The 18,279-nt window shown below is 34.2% G+C and overlaps 1 protein-coding gene across 2 annotated transcripts; it reads left to right on the forward strand.

Moving 5' to 3' along the window:
• The first annotated feature begins 262 nt into the window (after positions 1-262).
• On the forward strand, positions 263-16,399 carry LOC116340801 (homeotic protein spalt-major-like). 2 transcript variants are annotated; one of them, XM_031767475.1, is made up of 7 exons: positions 263-1,068; positions 4,893-8,012; positions 11,628-11,764; positions 13,343-13,384; positions 14,550-14,973; positions 15,096-15,439; positions 15,652-16,399. In XM_031767475.1, the coding sequence occupies exons 1-7, from the start codon at positions 999-1,001 to the stop codon at positions 16,138-16,140; spliced, it is 4,626 nt and encodes a 1,541-aa protein (XP_031623335.1). In that variant the 5' UTR covers positions 263-998; the 3' UTR covers positions 16,141-16,399. The 2 variants fall into 2 exon arrangements, with proteins under 2 accessions (XP_031623335.1, XP_031623337.1); XM_031767477.1 differs by lacking the exon at positions 13,343-13,384.
• Positions 16,400-18,279: the final 1,880 nt, after the last annotated feature.

An 18,279-nucleotide genomic window follows, 5' to 3' on the forward strand; every position in this document is an offset into this window, starting at 1 on the left:
CACCGAATTTTTTCAGTTCAGTTCTGCCTTGTCCGTTGTCGCGTAATCGTAAACCTCTGAGTTTTTGCGTTTGCTCGCACACCGCTCACGAATAAAACAAGAAACAATCACTACAAATTATTACAACAAATCAAATCACAATTGACGGTGTGTTAAATGATAAAAAAAAGACTAGAGAAAAAATCTTGTGTTTTCGAATTAAAAAATAAAATAACTTTTTTTTTGCTTTCGTTTATTTATTATGATTTTGAATTTAATTCGATGAATATATTGAACAAAAAAAAAATATTTATGAGAACATAGTGAACTTTACTTGCAAAGAGAAAAGCAAAAAAGAAATAGCAAACAAAAAGTTATGAAAAGTCTTAATGAAAATAGTGCAAGTTATTTAATGTGACACAATACGAACATTACGACGATATAAAAAGTTTTCATTCGCGGTGTATTAATTTGATCTCTGGTGCTTACAGTGTGCTATCAAACAAACCAACACTGAACACATACAACAAACGAAAAAAAATAGACTTGACGAATAGAGAGAAACATGCATGCAATTGCCAAAGCAAAACGAACAAAGATGAAGTAGCATATTAAACATTGTCAAAATAGATTTATAGAATTAAAACGCGATATATTTATATATTTCACAATAGCAAATAAAAAAGAGAATTCGTTTTCGGTTTTAAATTCGTCTCTGGTTTTGTTCATTTTTTGCCTTATGGTTTATATTTTGCAAATTCAGTTATAAATGAAAAGTGTGTGTTGTAAATAACTTAAAACGACAGGAACAAAATATATATCAAAAAAATAACTGTTGATTACATTAACTTAACGTATGTGCAATAATTCCTAAAAGCTTAGCAATAACATTATAATAGCAACAAAAAGAAACGGCTTCGTCGAATCCCGAAATTGATGATCGACCCAGCATTCAGTAATAATTTTTATTTAGTTGATAAATCGACTGAACAACAAGTGAAGAAGTGTGGCAAACAAAAATGATCCAATTTGAAACCGTCAAATATGGAATATTGAAAAAAACCAAGGATAATCAAAAAATGTCAAAAGGTTTGTTCATTTTGTTCAATTTGTTGATATATTGTTGTAATTGTTTGTGTCGCGCAATAAGCGCATTTCTGTTTACTTTGAATGTGTCGTCGTTTAAAAAGTAATTTCAATTTGTATAATTTCGAGAATCGAAATGTTTGTCTGATTAAATTATTTTTTTATATAAAGCATAATTTTTGTTCGTTCATCCGGAAGTGATCTAAGCACAATTTTCATTAAATTTGTTTGTTTATGCATACATAACCAGCCAAAATATCGACCACTTAAGACGCTGAAATTCTAATAACATCGAACCTTGTTGCATTCGTTCAAAGAACAAAAGAGACAAATCAACGCGTCTAGTGGAATGATTTTAATTTATGGTTATTTCTAATTATACTTAGTGATACCGAAATCTATACCAAATGTTCACTGCCTTTTATTTACGTTTGTTCGGAAGATGTATTTATAGCGTCAATCATTTGAAAATCCAAAATGTAAACTGAATAAAAACATGTGAGAGTTTATCGTTCGTGAACTGTTTTTGTTTTGAAATGTAGCATCTTGTGTCAATCTGTCCAAAATGAATATATTTGTCGCGTGGCCGTTGTTTCGGGTTCAATTCTTATATGACGTGCATTTCATTAAGACCAAAATAAAGAAGACCAAAAAAACGACAACAAGCAACGGAACGAGAAAAGATCCTGAAATCGAAAATAAAAAAGAATGCTTCGCGAGAGTGATTCGATGACTACTTCTGTAAATTGAAATGAAAATATCACTTTAGCTTCTGTCGTATCACTCAATAATCTTCCAAACGACTTATTATACATTATAATTACAGTCATAAATTTGGGCGACAAATAGAAGAAGACTAGCTATTTTTTTTTCGATTCGCTTCGAATGAACAAAGCGTTACGATGTGCTGAACGATATAGAAACAAATTAAGAAGGCAAAATTGCGAAGATGATTATGAAAAACAATGATTGCGGTAAATTAAGATCAAAAAACAAACCTGAATCGGTTATGTTAGCGTCTCTTTCTTTCATTCTTCGCTCAATCGAGATAATATTCAGCTGATAAGTGATTTTTTTGTTTCTCGTTCTCTGTTTGTCTCTCTGGTCTTTCCACTCAGTTACCTCTAAACTTTTGGTGTTGTACAAATAAAATGATATAATTTATTTGACATGAAAGTCAAAACAGTAACACGCATAATGCGCGTTAGCGATCGCACAACACAAGAAAGAAAAAAATGAGATTCATTTTCAACCATATTGTCATTATGGGCCCATTTATAAAAACAATCATTCGGTTCGACCAATCATAAAAGCATTAATTTGTTAATTTGAATATTTTTCTCATATTTACTCTCTCGCTCTGTCCGATTGACAAAGGCAATCCTCACCGCATTTTGTACGGTCAAACCGAAAAGCTTTTAACTCAAACGTCAATAGAACGGGCAAAAATATGATCATCCAAAGAAAATGTGTTTTTTTTTATTCACATATAAATATTTTTCCGCTTTTTACGTGATTATTTGTGGCCGGCATTGCATACACCAGGCTGAAATGCTATAATTATCAACTTTCATCAAGTTAGTTAAAATATTTATCGCTAAAATAATGATTCGACAACAGCGTGTTTTGCGACTTTGTTGCCTATTGGATGATGGTAAAAATCCATTTGAGTAAAAACAAAAAAACAAAATAATAATAATCAGGGATATTTGACGGGGTCATTACGATGACAACTTGAGTGAGCGCTCGCGCACTCGCACACTCATCGCCAATATTTTTGTTTCGAAAGTAAAATAGAATGTTCATAGGTGCTTGTTTTGTATGTGTGTGTGTGTATGCGCGCATAAACCGAACCCAAATTTATGAGCTTATTAACATTTAAATATGTTTTTCACTCACTGGTTTCTTTTATATTGTCTGCGATTACTTCAAGTTTTCAACATCAAAACCACACGCATTTTCAAGCCATTTGCCATACACAATTCAACGCACATACCGTATTAATTAAACACGCTCGTATTTGCTTGCTTCTTATTTGACCATATCAGAAAAATTTCTCTGTAAATCAAAAGATTCAAATTCCGTCGTTTTTATGAAGTTTTATTAAAAAACAATTCTTGAGTATGAAACAAGCTTTGAGTTGTGGACTTTTTGTTTTATTTTAATATCCCATTTGTCATTGATGTTAAAAGGTTTTTTGTCCCAACTTTGGTCTTATCTACCGTGGTCGACCGTGTGAACCGAAAAATTTACCAATTCGTAAATGAACGAGGATCGATTTTACCCAGAAATATGGCTGTGTGGCTTTTTTAAAAGAAAAGGTTAAACGAAGGAATCAATTTATACTCATATTCGCATGACGATTTATTTTTTGGAAATATGCAAAGTATACAATTATGAATTTCAAAACCGAAAAAATTCAATCCGAACATTTTTACTTGGAAATCTATCAAAAGATTCTTATCGCAATTTTTGGAATATTTTGGCGATGAAACGAAAGGATTTATTTCGAGTCGTTTTGCCTTAGCATTGTTATCCAAAAAACAAAAGGCTCGTAATCAACGTAATCGTAAATCATATTCTCATTCGATTTGGTGAGTGTGTGTGTGTGTACGCGCGCATGTGAGCGTAAAAAGGCTTTCCATCAATCGCGACAATATCAACCATAAATTTAACGCTTTTGAGGACAGGAATTCTGTGGCAACGACAAAAGAGTAAAAGAAAAAACAATTCGAAAGATGCCACAATAATCGCATCACATAAAATAAATCGGTGTTGGTTTTTGTAAGAAGTTTCAGTTTTTTCTTTCGGCCGAATGTTAAAAAAGCTAGTCTTAAAACCCGAGCGAAATATAATAAATGGGAAAGAGAATCGAAGCGATACAAAAGCAACCAAATATTTTTTTTTTTTCGTCGACATCGTCGTCGTGAAAGCAAGCGAAAAAAAGAGCATCACAAACACTGAGAGAGCATCTCACTCCGAATGTCACACACAGTGAGACACGTTGTGCGATGCACAACACTTACAATTTTATCGTAGGATTCTTTTGTCATTTTGTGTGTTTCCAACCGATGCCGTACAAATGTTACTTTTTCAATCTGGTTCGGTGTGTTGCTGTGTTGTTTTTCTTCTGCCACTTTTTCTCTCTCTTATTTTGACATTGTTCCTGCTATAAACATATTGATATTAAACAATGTCAACGAGAGATGTTTGAGCTTGTGTGCATTTATTTAGTTCACTTCATATTCATTTATTTTGTTTTGATTTTTGTTGCCTTATTGTATGTAAATAAAAAAGTGTTTGTCTTTTTTGTGGCTTTTTTTTTCGTGCAAATCCATGCAATTTCGATCCTTTGAACCGTTTTTCGTTTCTCTCTCTCTTGCGCAAATTCGATATTGTTATAGTTTCCGTGTCAATTTTGAAATTCGAGACACGGAAAGTTCAATGTGATATTTTACCAATTGTACAGCTCTCACGTAACATTGAATCAAATATTACCCCCAATAAAAAGCATACACACACATATGACAATCTACAAATCATGATATGTGCTTGACTACACTCACGAAATCGCATGTATAAAAAAAAACATTTTGAAATTCAATATTTCCTGAAAAGCATTCGGAGCAAATAAATTGTATGAAAATAATTGTATGTATTGATCACCGTTAGGATGCAACAAAGTAAACGCTTTTGTAGTGGTCGTCATCATTTTATGATGAGAATTATTTATTTATTTTTTTCGATTTTACTTTTATATTGACATAAATTTTCAATATGTATAAATTTCGAACGTCTTTTTTCGTCTCTCGTGTAATCTAATTTAGGTGACAGTACAAGTTCCTGTTCCGAGGAAGATGTTTTATTGCCTGAAACAAATACATTGACTGATGAGTCGTGTGCAAATATGTCGAGCACGGAGCTTATTGAAAGTGAAACGACATGCACCGCCACTGCCGCTATAGACGAACGTAAACAATTAGATAAAGACAGTGCATCGGATGGTGAAATGGACACAGAAACACATCACAGTTCCGATGAAAATTTAGAAAATAATACAACAAATGGACTGGCATCAAGTAACGATGACGACGATGTTACAAAAATGTCCAAACACAATGAAGACGCTGCAAATAACAATAGCAACGAACAAGATGCAGACGATGATGATGGTACTGAAAAATCAGACACAAAAAATGAGCAATCACTTGATAATGGTTTCGGTGCGGCGGCCGGTGGTGGATACTTTTCGATGGAAGCCATTCAAAAGATGGCACAATTAGTATCAGCTGCAATGACCAATAACAGTGATAACGAAGATGCACAAAAGCAATTGACATTGTTGCAGTCAACATTGTTCACATTGCAGCATCAGCAATTGTTTCAAATGCAATTGATTCAACAGTTACAATCACAGTTATCGTTATCGCAATCGGGCAAGCCCGATGGTGACGATGACGATGATGAAATTGATCAAATGGAACATGGTGATGATGAACGAGAAGAGGGTGAATTATCGGAAGAACAAATGGCCGAAGAGCAACGAAAATATGAAGAAGAACAGAAAGCAATTGAAATTGAAAAGGAAAAATTGCGATTAAAACAACAACAATTACAAAAACAAGAAAAAGATAAAACCAATGAAAACGATCGATGTGGCAAAGAGTATGACGCATCAAAACCACTCGATCCAAATGATAGCAAAGGAAACGATGCACTTTCTGCGATGGAAGCATCATTTAGCTCACCATTTTCATCGAATATCATTACAAATCATGATGAACCATCATCAATGGACGGACTTAATTCACTAGAAATGCTTCAAAAACGTGCCGAAGAAGTGCTTGACTCCGCATCAAAGGGCATTTTATCAGGTGGACTAACCGATGAAATGGCATTTAAGAACGATGGAAAAGGACGAAACGAACCATTTTTCAAACATCGTTGCCGATATTGTGGCAAAGTGTTTGGTTCAGATTCAGCACTTCAAATACACATTCGAAGCCACACTGGCGAACGACCGTTCCGATGCAATGTATGTGGTAGCCGATTCACAACAAAAGGCAATTTAAAAGTTCATTTCCAACGGCATACACAAAAATTTCCACACATTCCCATGAATCCAAATCCAATACCAGAACATTTAGATAAATTTTATCCACCATTGTTGCCACCGATTCCACCGGGTCAACAGGCACCGTTATCGCCGCCAGCATCGTCAAACAATACAAACGTTCCGGCATCACCATTAAACTTACCGAATTTACCATTTCCTCCGATACCTGGCTTACCAAACAATTTACAAGGTCTGCAATCATTACAAAGCTTACACAGTTTGCCATTTTTACGGCCACCATTCGATTTACTAAAACAAATGGGCGCTCATCCATTTTTTGGTGCAGTGCGTGATGCTGTGCAACAGCAACAACAAAAAGAGCGTGAACTTGAACAAGACGTACCGGCTGACTTAAGCAAAGCAACCGATTTGTCAAAATCCCAAATCAAAGAGGAGCCCAAAGACGATGAACGTGATGATGGCGAACATTCTCATACTGGTGATGTAATTGAAAAGCCAAAAAGAGGCCGAGATTCAAAATCTCCGGTCGACCGAAAACAAAATGAATCGATTGAAAAGCGTCGCAGCTTATCACCGCTACCACATCGTCGATCATCATGGAAAGATGACAATAAAAGCGACGGAATGTCACCAACACCGAGCATGGAAAACTATTCACCCAAAGCTGATCAACCGGAAAATCTATCGTCTCGCATCTCATCAAAACATCATTCACCAAGCAGCGTCGGTTCGGCCGCTCGTGATAATCACTTCCATGAGAGTCAAAATGATTTGAAAATGTTTCCAACACTTTTGCCACGACCTGGCAGCAATGACAATTCATGGGAGAGTTTCATCGAAGTGGATCGATCGTCGGAAACATCAAAATTGCAACAATTCGTTGATAATATTGAAAGTAAAATAACCGAACCAAATGAATGTGGTGTGTGTCATAAGGTGTTGTCGTGTCACAGTGCGCTCATCATGCATTATCGCACACATACGGGCATAAGACCGTTTAAATGTTTGATTTGTGGCCGCAAATTTACGACAAAAGGCAATTTAAAAACACACATGAGTGTGCATCGCATGAAACCACCAACACGAACCGTTCATCAATGTCCTGTTTGTCATAAAAAATACTCAAACTCATTGGTACTACAACAGCATATCCGTTTGCATACCGGTGAACCAACCGATCTGACGCTTGAACAAATCAGTGCGGCTGAAATCACACAAATTTCACCATCATCCGGTGCTGCCGCTTTTCCAATGGGTTTGAATCCGTTTGCATTCCCAATACCTGGTTTACATCCAGGCATGAGCGCCGAATCATCAAATGGTGACAATGATGAAATGATGATGGACGAAGATTTTGATGAAGAAAGTAACTATGAAGAAGTATCAAATACCGGTTCGATTTCAGGCGATTCAAATCAAAACATATCATCGCGTTTGAATAGCAGCGAAGAATTACGCGAATTGCGCGAATTACGCGAATCACGTACATTGCGGTCCGATCACAACAAATCGATTGAGAATCTATCGCGTGCACCATCGGCCACCAGCCATGCCGATAGTGTCGATGAGAAACGTAGCTCAAGTCCACGTACACCACAACCTCTATCGCCAGCACCATCCGATATGTCACAATGTGCACTCGATTTAACACCACGCTCCGAACCAAAATCACAAAATGGCCAAAATCCATTGCCAACATCGGCTGCTGCTGCCGCCGCTGCAGCCGTGGCCGGCTTAAATGCGTTTCCAAATTTCCCATTTATGCATCACAATCACATCAATACAACGACATCGATGATGAGCGGTGCACTTAATTCGCTCGCACAATCCGTTGCACCAATTGGACCATTCAATCCAATGGCTTTGTCAGGTAGGTTAAATACATTTAATTCTTTCCGCACTCGTCTGAACGAAATCAGAATCTTTGTCGAATTTACTCATTTATTCAAATAGACAAAACAGCTGCTTACTTGAATTGATAAAATAAATTAAATTATGGCATAATTTTCCGCTATTTTTGGCATTCGGCCCATAGAGAAAAAAAAATACATACACATACAAATCAGTAAATTCACAATTTTCCGGCCAGTTATAGATATATGCACAAATTGATTGTGAAATGCGAAATATACTGGGCAATTATTTTGATTATTCATTTGTCTTTTTCGGCGTGCGGTGTTCACCGTTTAGGAAAATTTACAATGACTTTAAATTACCATAATAACCATAAAGCCAATCGACTCAAAGTACGCTACGGTGCTATTTGCTGCACCCGATTCGAATTGGCAGAACAGAGAAGTAAAAAAAATGCACACGACACACACACATCGCGTAAAAAAAAGCATTTGCAAATCGCGTTGCATTTGCAATTGTAAATTGTGTACTAAACCAATAACTTTTCGTTCATTTTCAATTGACTTCGTCGCTGTGGTAAAGCTATTTTTTTCTTTCTCTCTCTGTCTCTCTCTCTTCTTTATCTTAATGTATTTGCACATTTGCCGCAAAGGAAGACAGAAACGGATCGAAAAAGATGTGAGAACTGCACACGTATATCTCATTCGGTTGCAATGGCAGCTAATAAAATGTTAAAGTAGCTAATTTTCAATTCCATTATTATTTAGAAATGGTTTCGTTTAATGGCACTATTTTGGTGTTTATGCGAAAACACAAAACCGAGAAGTGTATCGCACATGACGAGATATATTGTACATTTGCAACTCTCTTTCTCTATATCTGTACATACGAATTTAGATAGCAATAATATTTGAATAAAAAGGGAAGTTTTTTTTTCTTCTATTCTTTAGAGAGATCTCTTGTTGCTTATATGACCTCTCTCATATATACTTAAAAATAAACACTTTGCCAACTGCATCGATGCCGCCGATCGATCAACGCCAATTCAAAGTGCAATAATTTTAATCTGTTTTATGTTTCAATAACACACAAATTAAACTTATTCAATGAAACGAACACACACTTGCTGCAATTTTTTTATTAAAACATTCGGTTTGAACACACATAGAGACCGAACGATAGAGAGAGCGAGAGAGATAGAGAGAGCGAGGGACTGACTAAGAAAATTATAAACTAGCCGAGACTTTCGGCCCGAGAGTGGCAGTTAAAATCGCCGTATTGCATCTTCATTTTGTTTTGCGCAAGTTGAAATTGGCAGGAAAAAAAGTAGTATGTGAAATAAAAAACCCAGAAAATCATCATCATTTTTCATTAAACCTGACGGCATGTTTCTTTTTGTTCTTTCGTCATTTTTTTTTCTCTCTAAAGAGCACGCAACAAATTCAATGAGAGAAAATTATTATTGGCGTGTACCTGAGAACATAAAATTGATACAATGCACACAAACACACCCGAGAGAAACACGTACAATATTCAATGGCATCGCGAACAACTTAACTTGAATGTAAAATATATTCTGACTTAACATTTGACAATCGATATATGTATGATGTGGTATGCGCGAATTGCAAACTAAACGCACAACTATCCCGTCCGTTTGCAATTTCGTTTCATCTTTATTCCGTGTGTATGTTTTTCTTTGCCATCAAAATCAAAAATATTGTTGAGTAAAGTGTTGGTTGGCAGTGTCGAGCGGTGTGTGTGTGTGTGGAAAAAGCGAAAAGGCAAAAAGGCACAAACAAAAAAAAAATCATCGATACATCGTTACTTTGCCGTAACGATCATGAATTGATGATTTCTTTTTTGTTTCCTTCATTCTATTCGCTTAAATCTCGATCGAAGAATTGCCGGTCGGCCTAAGAACTGGTTTTTAACTCTCGTCCGTGTACATTTTTTTCCTCTGTTCGGCTGTGTGTATCTTGCGCAAAATAGTTCTTCGTTGGCAGAACAGCAAAGCAAAATTATGTTTATGTCTTTTCTGCCTTTTTGACTCACATAAACAATAAATGATCGCACATTCATATTAAATTAATGCGCGACTTTTCATTAAATAGCCGATGTGGATGGGTTTTTGTTCCAATCTAAATTATAATTTTAATGTTCATTATAACCAATGGACTGTTCTGCTTATATACATTTTTTTCGCACATCTGGCTTATCTGTCGTTGTTTTATGCCGTCATTTTTTGGTTCGTAAGTGAGTGGGTGGTTTCGTTACGAAATATAGTGTTCTTTTTTATAATTTTATAAACTTCTGCTTATAATGAACTTAAATTTTTTGCTCTTCATTTTTTTTATTCATTGTATAATGAACCTCACAACCTCGACCAATTGGATATCATTGCAACCGAATGTCGTCAAGCCAATGAAAGAAAACAATCATAATAAATTTGCGAATTTGTTTAACTAAATAGTATGCTCACACTAAAAGAAAGAAAGAAAGAAAAAAAAACGGTTGAGATAAGCAAAAATGAGCATGCATTATAAGATGACTGCCATTGTAAAAAGGAATCGAATTCGTGTGTGCTTTTGTCATCCCCTTTTCAACCATTTTACATAAAAATCAAGTTAGACCGGCCACAAACATTGTTGCAATCATTATGTTCTTAACATACAGACATTTTAGTAATTAACTAGTGATTCTTTAGTGCGTTTTCCACGTTCATCAAATCACTCTCGTTGAATTGCATGCCATATCCTCAATCACACATTGGAAAGTGACTTCACTCACTTTTGTTGTGTCAGAAATTCATATGTGCGCCTTATAAATATACATTCAGACGTCGATTGTTTTATTCTTTTTGCTTGCGAACTCTAGATTATAGAGTACTTCAAATGAGGAGAGAAAAGACATTGAACGCGCACACCATTTGAACTTCGAGAAATAGAAACATGAATAGGAAGGCCAAAAATGTGCGCACAAAAGAATGAAGAATGAGAGACAAAGAAAAAACGCAGCTCGGGCAGGAGAAGAAAAAAAGAGAGCGGTAATAGGCGATTAGTAGCACAATTATCAGCAATTAGATGAAAATGTTAATTAAGTGTGTAAAATGTGACTACTCCGTTCATCGCGTCTTGTCGTTTTCCATGTGTGCAGCGGGCGCGTACGTGATTCAATTTGTTCGTTTTTCAGACACACATACAACCAACAGGCTGACTTTTTTGAGAACTTAATATTCCATTTTTTTTGTTTCTTTTCTTTCGGAATAGGAATTTCAAATGGGAATTCTCTATCTCACTCTCACTCACTCTCCTTTCTCTACGTCGCCTGGGACAATTGTCACATCAAATATGCCTTTTTTCAGAGCATAAAACAATTTTAAGAAATTTCGCCTTAGATTTTCAACGATAATTTGTTTAATTGCCACAAAAAACGTGCGCCTATTTTAATTGGTTCAGTTACATAAACCGTTGAAATGGATCGCGACATTTACACAATACAACATAGAAATAGCTCACGCGCACATTGCCTTTTCGGTTTTATGAATATATTTTTATGGTTGTTATGACTTTTGAGTATGCATATTTAATGATGGTTTTTTATCGTTGGTTTTTTTTTGTTCGCTTTTCAGGTGTTCGCGGTAATACAACATGCAAAATTTGCTTCAAAACATTCGCCTGTCAATCAGCGCTCGAAATCCATTATCGCAGCCACACCAAGGAACGTCCATTTAAATGCTCCATTTGTGATAAAGCATTCACAACAAAGGTTAGTACTCCATACACCACTGCAAATTTGTTTAAAAGATGCAAAATGAAAAAAAAACAGAGAGAGAGATACGCGTGAAATTGTTCTGAAATTGAATAGAACATAAGCTCGAATCGAACGAGTGTTACAATAGGATTTTTTATTAGTAGGCAGATTTGAGAACAAGATGGTGAGAACCTGCAGTCTAATACATCAATCGGCTGGTTTACTATTTAAATTAAAAATGCTTGTCCATAAAAGCATACGCGTTGGTCAGAATTTTTGTTTCGTTTTTGAAGAAGAAAAAAACAAACACACACACACGCGAGTGTGCAATAATTGACGTGTATATTTCATTTCTCAATCAATCAACAAAAATCTCGCAGCGTGCGCGGCATAGACACACACACATCCAAGTTCTTTTTTTTTTGTTCGCTCTCTATTTGCGTGTATATGGTTTTCTGTTTTGAATGAGTGATGTGTTAATTATTCACTGCTCAAAAGAAAATCAGAATTGTTTGTTTGTTTTTTTATTCCACTGTTGGATGGAAAAAAACTTATGAATTAAAAAAAAAAATCTATCTCGAAAATGAAAATTAATTGATTTTTGAACTGAAATTTCGACAATTGGCAATTTAGTTCGATTTTCTGCTTGAGTTATTTAGTTTTGACTTTGAAAGCTGTAGCCGTACAAAAATGCCGACGGCTTCTAATTTACCCATATTATGCTAGAACAAAAACATTAAAATCACAAAATTGTACATTCTAATCGGCTGGTATATCGATTACAATATTATTTTTTCTGTTGTTTTTGATTTGATTCAACAGTGAAATTGAATATTTGATGAAAATTTCACGTATAAAAGAAAGATAAAGAAAAAAACAATCAAAATATTTATTATTAAGTTGTATGGAAATTTTGTGGAGTGAAGCGTCGGTCCGGATGAGATCTGACGATGAGAATTTTATGACAATTAAAACTTGTTCCTTCATTAAATTTAAGTTTATGTTTGTCTCGGTTGGATTTTTTTATGCGAACCGAAAAAAAAGACGAAGTAAATGAATACCAAAATCATGCAAACACAGCGAAAACAGCGTTGAAGCTATGTTGTCGTTATTTGTTTTTCGTAATGGTATTCAACCACATTGTGCGTTTCCATACACATACATATTATACATACAAAAAAGATGTGTTTTTTCGAGCATGTTTTATGTAAAACGATGAGGCAGTGGGTTTACTTACTCTCACACATAGCACATCATTTTCATACGTGGCATTGACAAATTCAACACACTCATTTTGGTTTCGATGAATTTTCATGTAAAATCTATTTTCAATTCTAACAAAAGCAAAAACATAATTTTTTTTTCAAATTGGTCATCAATTCATTTCGCCATCCATGAAAATGAACAAGAAACCAAATTCAGAGGATAAACCGAAGACTTTAGTGAAAATGTTAATTTATAAATTAATTTAAAAACAAGACAAAAAAACAGTGAACAGGAAGAAAAAAAAGAATAAGAAAAAAAAATCCCTTGTTGTTGTTTGTTTTCACAATGTTTTTCTGATAAAAACAATATTTCGTATTTTTGTTATAGAATGAAGAGCTCATCCATACATCCCTCCATTTCCAAATATATGTAAGTTGTATATAAAAAACAAATGTACTCAAACATACCGAGTAAAAACGCAACTGTCTAACCAAAATACAAATGAAATATAGCCAAATATTTTTATTCAGTGGCAATAAAAAAGAATCGAGCCAAATTCCATGCCCATTTAAATAAAAAAAAAAATCTATTTTATTCTAATGCTACTCACTACATTTTTTTTTTTAATTTATAAACATTTTAATCAATTATATTGTAATATGAATGTTTTAATCCAGAATGCATATATTTACCTCTCTACCAAACATATGTTTTTGTTTTGCATTGATTTAAAATTTAAAAAAATGCTTCGCTAAACACACTAAAAACATTCAGCAAATTTGCCACATAGTAAATAAATGACCAATTAGAAATGCCTTGTCCTCACACATAGATACATATATACCAAAAAAGAGCAACGAATCAAAATCCCCCTAAAAAAACATTTGAAAAAGAAAAAAAAATCAAAGATACCAATTGGCGAAAATTCAAAATTTCGAAAATCGATCGAAACAAAAATCGATTTAAATTCAAAATTCGTAAAACGATATAGATTCGAACGCAAAGACATGAAAAAAATGTAAACCAAAAGTCACCTAACCGATTGAATGATTGAATCGTGTCTTTTTGACGGTTTGTTCTTTTTTGTTTCTTTGTTTGCTTGGTTTATTGAAAATGAATTGGCATGCGGCCCATTACACACATATACATTTATATATATACCGAGTTTTTTGAACAAAAAAGAAACGTTCCATTTAGTTTTTGTTTAATCTTTATTGATTTCAATTTTTTCTGTTGTGTATAACCGTATTCATTCATTTTGTGAAACATTCTGCATCAAAAAACCATACGGGAATGCATTCAAAATTATAACGCATTTTGTTTGTAACTACTCTATTTTAATCAAACATAAATATATACTATATATTGGAATATTGATATCACTCATCACACAGTTAGAGAAAAAGAGCTGTTCAATTAATTTATATCTTACTTTAACTGTTAATATCATTAATCTGCTTCAATTTAGTATATTTTATTTTTCTTTCATTTTATTTTCATTTGGTTTTATTTATTTTTATTTGATTCAATTTTGAATTCGAAAAGAGCTTTATTTAACTTGCTTCCATATTTTTTGTCTTGCCAATGTGTTTAGGGTAACATGAAGCAGCATATGATGACGCACAAATTGCGAGATGTGCCACAGCACATGTTTTCAAATAGTAAATTGGAACAATCACGAAATAATATTTCGCCGGACAGTGTAAAAAATACACCATCGTTGCGTGTCCGTTCGGAATCTGAGCTAAATCCACGTGCATCGGCTGCTGCTGCCGATCAACGTGAACGTTCGTTTCAATCACAAGTGGATAGCAACTATCAATTGATGCTTGAACGACAACATCATTTGGAACAAATACAAAGACAGCATCAATTGCAATCACGTCACAGCCCTTTACATCTACAGCGGCAATCATTGAGCGCCATGTCTCCACCACAACATATCAAAAATGAACTCACCTCACGACAAAAATCAACCGCTGATGATGCCGATCAACCCGCAGCTAAACGACAATTGCGTAAGTATCGCACTTGCATACCCTTTTTTCTTCATTTTTGCAAACCAATTTCACCGCTTTTTGAATACGAACGAGATTTTAAACGTGTTTGTTGTGTTTGCTTTATTTTCGCTTTTATACAGTATCCGATTCACAAGATATTCCAACCAGCTTAAAAGAAGCCTATCAAATGCCACCAATGCATGAATCAGAGAAAACGGCAGCATCGCATTTGGAACGCTTGCAACAATTTCACACCTCATCACTACTCAATCAACCGATTAAATTGGATCCATCATCACACATGAAATCGTCAGCCACCTCACCCAGTTCAAATGACGCTGATCAAAAGCACTTTTGTCATTTGTGCCAGAAGAACTTCAGCTCAACGTCTTCGCTACAAATTCATATGCGCACTCACACCGGCGAAAGACCCTTTGTTTGTTCCGTATGCCAAAAAGCATTCACCACTAAGGGAAATTTAAAGGTATGTTCATTTCAAATGCATTTCAAGTACATTTTCTACCGTCATTTAAACTTATTCGAAAATTCATGTTTTTGTCGAGAACATTTTCTTTAAAAAAATCTATAAAAAGACGCCGTTTTTTCGCTCCTTGAAAACTGATTTCAAATTTCTTTAAGATATCGATTCTAACAACCAATTTTTTTCTTCATTTTTCTTCCATTAAAAATAATCAGGTTCACATGGGCATTCATACATGGAGTGGTGCATCACGACGAGGTCGTCGAATGTCATTGGAATTGCCATTCAACGGAACGATGCCGCTGATGTTGCAAAATCCAGAATTTTTACAACGACATTCAGACTTTTTCCATCCATATCCGCCGCATTTGATAAGCCGTATGACACTGGAACATCAAAAACTCGATCGTGAAGCAATGAATCTAGCTAGCAAATATATGAATGCGAATGGATTGTCACGTGGTCATCGTGATGAACGTCAATATTCAAATCCACCATCGCCAGCTGATAGTGATAAACAACAAATTTCCCCGAATAGTTTGCGCGATGAACGCTATACCGATTCACCAAAGCGTAACGGTGACCGCGATCATTCACCATCGCCACGCATGTGGAAATTGCACTACGAAAGCAAAGCAGTTAATCGTGATTCAAAATCAAAAGGTGACGATCAAAATAAACCTGTCGAAGAACTGACCGCATAAAATCAAAAAAACAACCTCACTGCACAAAGTGATTGGTGATGGGGTGAGCCAAGTGAAACACATTTATATTGTATGTAACATATAAATGTTTATCATAATGAACATTTTTTTCACAAAAACTGATGAAATCGTTTGAAGTGTGAAAGAGAGCGCGAAATATTGATAAATTACACCTGTACTTAGTTGCTTTACATATTTTTCAAAGTGGATGACACTGTGCGTGTGACTCAAATGGAACAAATGTGGTTACAAAAAAAAACAATGAGAAAGAGCGTTTTAAAAAAATAAAACTAGTCATAACTGTGATTAAATAACCAACAAAACGTATGTAAATTTTAAACAAGAAAAATTGTGAAGATATATCACGAACTATATAGATAAAACAATAACCGTGCTCGAACATCAAAACTTGCGGCCGCGTTGTGTCGCGCGGATATTGCATTGCTTCGGCAGCCGAACTGATTTGTATTTTCATTTCAATGGAAAACTCATATTTTTAAAAGAAAATGGGGTGAGCCACATAAAGTTTTGGCAATTGATTTTGCAGCGGTAGTTAAACGTTGAAATTAAATTTTAGGCTGAATATGTTTTCAAAGCTTTCATTATTCATTTTATGTAAATGATTTCTTTGGAAATTAGAAAAAATTCTTTCAAAAATGTCCTCGTAATCAAACTGAAGAAAGAACAAAAAAAAAATCTCAATGAAACATTTTAGCAAAAAATCGCTGGAACAAAGTTATCTCGAATAGAAATAATTGTAATAGAATTTAAAAAAAAATGACAACTTTAAAGTACACTATGTAAATCGTATTTAGTTTTAGTTGATATTAGCGTTAATGTTTAAAAAGAGAAGCAAGTTAAAGCACTTCCCCTCAAAATATATCACAAAATCATCAACACGACTACACACACCCACACACACAAATGATATAATCTTAATCGAAATGTAATTTATCTACAACCACAACAAAAAATCATATAAACCCCCATGGATATGAGAAATTTTAACGAATAGTTGGTCAAAATTTACATTATAAAACTTACTTAATTTTACTCATTCTATTGTACACACTTATGATATGGAAATAAAAGAAGAAGGAATTTGAATGAATCGATGATGATGAAACAAGATATCCTCACTTAAAACCTAATACAAAAAACACACATATTTTACTTGTACTTGTAAAGGGAAAACATATTCAAAGCAAATAAGTTAATAAGAATTATAGGTGAAGCCGCTAAAGATTATTTTATAGGAGATATATAGGTGGGATAATAAACACAAATCCATACCTAAAATATGCTAGAATAAACAAACACACAAAAAAAATTGACTTAATATCTCTCGTAATTTAACAAATTTATTCACCATCACAAGAAAAAAAACAACACATACACATTAAAGATTTAAGCAAATTCATTCGTGCGACATATTCAAAGAAGAAAAAAAATGACAAAAAAATCAATAAAAATCAAATGAATCAACATAAATATTATTGAAAAAATTTGGTGTTTCATTCATATTTTAAGTTTATCACTTGAAACTATAACTGTTGAACCATCGATTTTGCACCAAATGTAAGTATATGATTACCAAATAACTAGAGGACGGACACAAAATCTAATGAAATCTAGTTTCATAGTTTACTCATACGACCGCAGGGGTCCGAGGGGTCCGATTTATGATGTATATACTCCTGATTTAGAAAAATTGGTTTTCACCCGGTTTGGCCACCTTCAAAATTTTAAAATCCATTTCGCGGCACTTGAACCTTTCCAACAAAATTATATATAGCGAGTAGACTTTTCATCATACCAAGTAAGGTGGTTTCGATACTCGCGCGAACTACCGTCCGCTGTGATATTATTGAGACATTTCATTCATAATTTTAGTTTATCACTTGAAATAGTTGTATGATTTGGACCGAATTTGAAAGAGAGAATATAAATTCAAATTTGGCCAAAACGTAAAAATATGATTACTAAATATGGAATTTTGTTATACTAATGACATTTTGTAATTTACGTCTTAAATTTGAATGCCAAAATATGAAAAAAAAAAAAACTATCTCTGTTTACGGTAAAAAAAATGATGATCTATCGAAACAAATTTACATTCGAATTGTGCGAAGTTTTATG

This window comes from Contarinia nasturtii, unplaced genomic scaffold (genome assembly GCF_009176525.2).
Source record: "Contarinia nasturtii isolate CC-2019 unplaced genomic scaffold, AAFC_CNas_1.1 Cnas_scaffold_695, whole genome shotgun sequence".
Taxonomy (NCBI): Eukaryota; Metazoa; Arthropoda; class Insecta; order Diptera; family Cecidomyiidae; genus Contarinia; species Contarinia nasturtii.